We start from the raw sequence: 6,160 nt of genomic DNA, 5'->3' as shown, positions 1-6,160 counted from the left end.
TGAGATCCAGAATTCTAAACCTCCAGCCCCTTCCTGGAGGGAGAAGGACAGGCAGTCTCCTCCTGTGGGCTATCAGTCTCTGAAAACCCGCTGGAGAGTCAACTATGGGTCGGTTCTGACTCAATGATAAGAACAAGCCTCTTCCTTCCAACCGAGGAATTCCCCCTCTGCCTCTCAGACACAGAAGTCCCAGGCCCCAATTCCTTCTTTCCTCAGAGCCAGGAGGAGGCTCCCCATTCCTTCTCCCTTCAGACTTAGGTGTCCAGGTCCCCAGTCCCCTCTCCCCACCCTTCTGAGAAGCCTAGACCCCCAGCCTTCTCTCAGGGATCTATGCCTCTCACTCAGGGATCAGTGTCCCCCTCCCTAGAGACATCGGTCAGGGGGTCAGCAGAACAGAGCTATGGGGGTGGTAGGAATGTGTGTGGGAAGTGTGGGTAAGGAGGAAAAGGGTGGAGCCAGCCTCAGGAACCTGGGGAGACTGGGGTTAAAAGCAGCTGGAGAGTCTGGGAACTCTATCAGCGTCTCCGGAGGCACAGTCCCTCAAGGCTGGCTTCCTCCACCTCCTCCCCTCCAGCCTCCCCTCTCACCTGCAGGCTCGGCCTCTGATTCTCAGGTGTCTTCCCTGCTCTCCGAGCCTCGCCCCTCCCTGTGGCTCCCTGCCTTTCTGACACCCCGCCTGCCTGTGATATTGTGCTTCACCCAGCAGGCAATCAGCAGGTAAGATCATGCTGTCCTTGGTTCACCCCGTGTCCCAGAAGCTACAGGTGTTAGGAGTGGGGACCCAGGGGAGCACAGAACGGAGGGGTTGAGGGGAAATTTGGAGCACGCAAGCTAAAGGTTTCCCTAGACACTTTTGGGTGCAAATATGGAGGTGATCTCTTCCTGTTACCAGGAAGGTGAATTAGAGGCCAGAGAAGTAGAAAACTCCTACTATGTGGCTTCAGACATTCTTTCCTGATGCCTATTTTCCTAAGACCTTCAGAGAGAAGACACAGGTGGGGAAAGGAGATCTCAAAAGCCTGCACGGGGACATAAATCAAGAGTCAGGGAACTTAACAGGGCCAGGGAGGAAGGGGAGGATGAGGAAGAAGACGAGGGAGGGGTCTTGGGTGGAGTCTGAGATCCTGACTAATTGAACTTCTGGCTTCCTCTCTCAGGAATGGCTTCGAAGATGCTGATTCTAACGCTGGTTCTGATCTCCGCAGGTGGGAAGAAAGGGAGAGGGAATGAGGAAGGCTTGGAGCTGGAGTTTTGCTGATGGGAATAGATGGGGAATTGCAGATACAGAGAGATTCAGATTGAGAAATAGGCGGGAAGTTGGTTTGAAGGTAGGAAAGAGGTTGAGGGTGGTGCTGGCTTTGGGGACACAGATAGGAAATAATGATGTGAAGGGGGGTGAGCTTAGCTTTAGAGATGAAGATAGAATTGAGGAAGGAGGAGGAGGAGGGTTGAAGACTGGAAAGAGTTTGTGAACAGGGATGGTTTGGGGGACAGGAAAGGAATGGTTTAAAAAATAGGGACACAGTTGCAAAGAGCGGTTGATTCTGGGCATGGAGAGACAAATGGGAAAGGGAGAAGTGGGCTTGGGGATGAAGATAACTTTGGAGAAGGAAATATAGACAGAGAAGGGGATAGAAGTGTTCGGAATACAGAGAAGAATTAAAGAACGGAATGGGCTTTGATTGATGGGGACATGGATTGAGAAGGGGTTCAAGGGTGAGAAGGACGCAGTTGGATTTGGAGACTGGAATGAAGAACGTCTGACGGTAAAGATGGAGATGATCTTGACAGTCAAGACGGGGTTGAGGCTCAGTTTGGGATCTAGACACGCTCTTTGACTCGGACACTCTCTTCTTCAGTCTGGGCAGAGGAGAAGGATAAGCTGGTGCAAGGCTCGACGTGTGCCAAGAACTCTCACCCCTACCAAGCTGCTCTCTACCACTCAGGCCACTTGCTCTGCGGAGGGGTCCTTGTCCACCGGGAGTGGGTCCTCACTGCTGCCCATTGCAAAAAACCGTGAGTCTAGACCCTGCGTGTACAGAGCAACTGCAGCTTGACACCCCCTCAAGGTGTCTTGGAGATAACAGGCTTGAGGTGACAAATGCATTCCCCTGTCCCATCACAGAACCACCTGACCCTCTCATTCTCAACGTTAACTGAAGACTTAGTATAAGCTAGTCACTGTTTGGGATCCAGAAGCAAGTAAAATTTCTTTCTTCCTTCCTTCCTTCCTTCCTTCCTTCCTTCCTTCCTTCCTTCCTTCCTTCCTTTCTTTCTTTCTTTCTTTCTTTCTTCATTCTCTCTCTCTCTCTTTCTTACTTTCTTTCCCTTCCTTCCTTTCTTCCTTCCTTCCTTCCTTCCTTCCTTCCTTTCTCTACTCGTTTATGTAGTGTTGAGGACTTTTGTTCATAGAATCGCTATGAGTCGCCTATGACTCGAAGGCACTTAACAACAACAACAACTGGTTTATTTACAAAATTCAAATACAAATTGGAACAAATTCTTTCCATTTCCCTCAGCCCCTCCACCCATCAAATTGTACAGCCCAATGATTAATCCCCCCTTCCCACTACACATGCACATCCCTCTGCTTCCAGCCTCTCCCAACCCCTCCTGGATTCTTAGACTCATTCTACAATAACTGTTTTATACAATATTTATCCTTATCGGACTGAGTTAGTTCACTCAGCATAATGCTCTCCAGTGCCTCCCAAGTTAGGTCATAATTTACAAAGTTATTGCTATATATTCTGTTGTGTGAATGTACCATAATTTCTCAAGCCATTCATTTGTGGTTGGACATTTGGGCTGTTTCCATGTTCTTGCGATGGTGAATAACGCTGCTTTTCAAGAACAAAGTTTCTAATGGGGCATAAGATTATGTAAGGCCCTGTAGAATTTTTTTATAAATCGGGATTTAATTCTATGTGCAATGAAAGACAGCACTGTTTGGTTTACGTTCTAAGACCACGTAGTTAGCACTTTGAGAGAGGGCTGGGCAAGGGGAGAGCTAAGGGGGTCAAATGGGGGGATTGTTGTGGTCATCTAGTGACATGAGATGATGTCTTGGACCAGGGTTGATTGAGAGTAGGAATGGAGGGAGATTGAAAACCTTGTGTTTTGAGATTAAACCAGAAGGACTTAATGATATACAATGGACGGTAAAGAGAAGACACAAGGCTGACTTCAGGTATTCGTTGTGATAAAGTAGGCATCTTGCTTTGAATTGGGAGAGATGGAGAGAGAGACAGGCTGAGTGTGGGCAGGGAAGCGTTTTGTTCAAGCCAGGGTAAATTTGAGGTGCCTTGAAGGTGACCAGGAGAGGGATGTCAGCGAGGCAGTTGACACTCAGGGGAGAAGTTGGACGTGAAGAGAAAACTGGGCAAGGAAACTGAGGTGCAGAGAGGTCGGGAGGTGGAACTCAGGTCTTTGGAAATGAATAGGTGTCACATCTCACTGTGGAGGGTGTCAGCGAGCAGAGTCATGGCCTCGTGAGCAAAGTTATTTATAGCTGTGAACTTGGATGAGATCATTCCCGTATAAAACATAGGGAGAGGAGAAGAGAGGAGAGTCCAGGACGAAAGGCTGAGAGATAAAGAATAACCAGGTCTATTCATTTTAACTACATTATTAGCTACTTTATATGATTACTCTGGTGCCATAGCTCAAGGGAACTGCGAGGCTAAGCCAATGGTAACGCCTCTCTGGTGGTTCAAAGGCCATGTCTCTCTTGTGGTTTGGACTCCCCAGTGGCTCCTTGGGAGAAAGACGGACAGTCTTCTCTCCTAAGACTTAACAGCCTTGGAAACCCAATAGTGGATCAATTAGGAGCTGGTTCCATCTGATTAGCGATGAGTTAGAGGAGTTGAGATAGCGTGGGGCCATTTCTTCGTGGGACAGTTAACGCTCTTGGCTATGAACCAAAAGGTTGAAGGTTTGAGTGCACCAGGAGGTCCTTCAGAGGAAAGCTCTGGTGTTCCGCTTCTGAAAAGCCAGTCTCTGGAAGCCCTGCAGAACGTAGTTCTACCCTGACAAATGTGTGGTCACCATGAGTCTGAACCAAGTTGGTGGCAACTGGTATATTACTTGAGAGGGAAAGAGGGCAAGCAGAGCTGGCGTCTACTGCACTAAAAACACCAAAAGTCCCCCAAACTCATTGCCATTGAATTGGGACCAACTCATGGTTGACCTTGCAGCAGGTTTTCAAGGACTGGTTGTCCATCTTTCTTTCTTGGAGCTGCTAGTGGATTCAAACCCCCAGAGACGTGCTACTTTTGGTTTAGCAATGTGACTCCTGACATGGACTGTGCCACCAGACCTCCCTTAGCTCCCTAACATAAGGCAATATATCACCTACGTTCTATTGCTAAAACTGAGGAGGACCTGAAGCGTTTGCTGCAGAACGTCAAGGATTGTAGTCTTCTATGTGGATAGAGGCTCAATATCAAGAAAATGAAGATTCTCACCACTGGGCCAATTGGCAGCATCATGATAGATGGTGAAGAGATTGAGATTGTTCACAGCTTTGGTTTGCTTGGCTCCACAATCAACACTCTTGGTACCAGCAGCCAGGAAAGTAAAAGATGTATTGTGATGGGGAAGTCTGCTGTCAGAGACCTTTCCAAAGTACTGAAGAGCAACAATGTCAGTCTGGAGACTAAGGTGCACCTGATAGAGGCCATGGTCTTTGCAATCACTTGCTATGTGTCAGAGAGCTGGACAATGACTAGGGATGATAGAAGGAGAATTGATGCCTTTGAGCTGTGGTGTTGGAGAAGAGTATTTAATATATCATGGACTGCAAAAAGAATGAACAGGTTCATCCTGGAGAGAGTTAAACAGGGTTGTTCATTGAAGGCAAGGAATCTGAAGCTTCATCTGAAATACTTTGGGCATGTTGCAAAGAAGACCAGTCCTTGGAGAAGGATGTCATGCTTGGGAGGGTGGAGGGACAGTGCAGGAGAGGAAGACCCTCAATGAGATGGATTGATTCAGTGACTTGGGTATTGGGAGGAGTTGTGTCAGAGACAGTGAGATTGGCACAGGACAAAGCAGGGTTTAGGGCTGTTGTATATAAGGTTGCTATGAGTGGCAGGCGACTCAAGGGCACATAACAACATTACTGACAGGTGCTATTTGTTCAATGAACCACACGCTGTGTTCCATTGAATACAGTCAAGTTCCATTGTGCACCCCTACGATAAGCACTCTCGTCTTTGCAGATGAAGAAACTGAGATTCAGAGAATTAGGAAGGGAGACCTTGGGTTTTTGGAAACTAACAGGTGCCATTTCTTAACTGTTGGAAGAATAGATATTGTCAAACAGAGTCATGGACTCAGGGACACTTAGATTGGTCTCTCCCAAGCTCTCCCAAGAGAGACCTATAATCCCTCCTACAGTCCTCCCTCATTCATTCTATAAGCACTGACCATGTTTGTCAGTGTTAATGTTAAGCGTTAATCCTCAGTGTTAAGTATTGCACTGGACACAGGAAATGATGAATGAAAAACACATACACAGCTCCTTTTTGTAAGTGAGGCGGATCAATCAGAAAGATGTGGACGGTAGCTCTTAAGCAAAGGCGAAAACTACCACCTAAGTCACCATCAAGTTGATTTCAACTCAAAGTGACTCTGTAGGATGGGGTAGAATTGCCCCAAGTCTAGAACTCATCAGGAAAGCAGACTAACTCGTCTTTCTCCTTTGGAACGGCTGGTGAGTTCAAATCTTTATTTGGTTAGCAGCTAAATGTTTAAAAAATTGCCTCAGCAGTGTGACGAACTTTTAGACAAATAAGCTCTTGAAAAACCAGGTAATTACAAAGTACCTTAAGTCCAAAGAAGGGAAAGAACAAGTACCATTTCATTGCACTGCAATCCCAAATGTTATGTGCCATCAAGTTGACTACAGCTCATAGCGACCCTGTAAACAACTGCTCTAAACCCTGCCCTATCTTGAGCTAATCGCACTGTCTCTGACACACCTACCCCGCATTGCCACAGTCACTGTGTCAATCCATCGCCTCCAGGGTCTTCCTCTCCTACATTGACCCTCTACCCTTCCAAGCATGATGTTCTTCTTGGTTGGTTCAAATTCATCAGCTGCGGCACAGGAGAAGGATGGGCTATCTCTTCCCACGTGATTTACTGCCTCTGAAAA

General features: G+C 47.2%; 1 protein-coding gene across 1 annotated transcript in view; it reads left to right on the top strand.

Annotated features, from left to right (window-relative positions):
- The first annotated feature begins 1,159 nt into the window (after positions 1-1,159).
- KLK6 (kallikrein-related peptidase 6) overlaps positions 1,160-6,160 on the top strand; it is a 16,142-nt gene continuing 11,141 nt past the window's right edge. The window contains exons 1-2 of the mRNA XM_006897354.1: positions 1,160-1,205; positions 1,860-2,016. Coding sequence (XP_006897416.1) covers positions 1,160-1,205; positions 1,860-2,016 — 203 coding nt within the window. The remainder of the gene's footprint in view (positions 1,206-1,859; positions 2,017-6,160) is intronic.

Source organism: Elephantulus edwardii, unplaced genomic scaffold, assembly GCF_000299155.1.
Source record: "Elephantulus edwardii isolate Elephantulus edwardi_28Jun2011 unplaced genomic scaffold, EleEdw1.0 scaffold00208, whole genome shotgun sequence".
Lineage (NCBI taxonomy): Eukaryota > Metazoa > Chordata > Mammalia > Macroscelidea > Macroscelididae > Elephantulus > Elephantulus edwardii.
The sequence above is the reverse complement of the archived record's forward strand: the minus strand, read 5'-3'. Positions and strand labels throughout refer to the sequence as shown.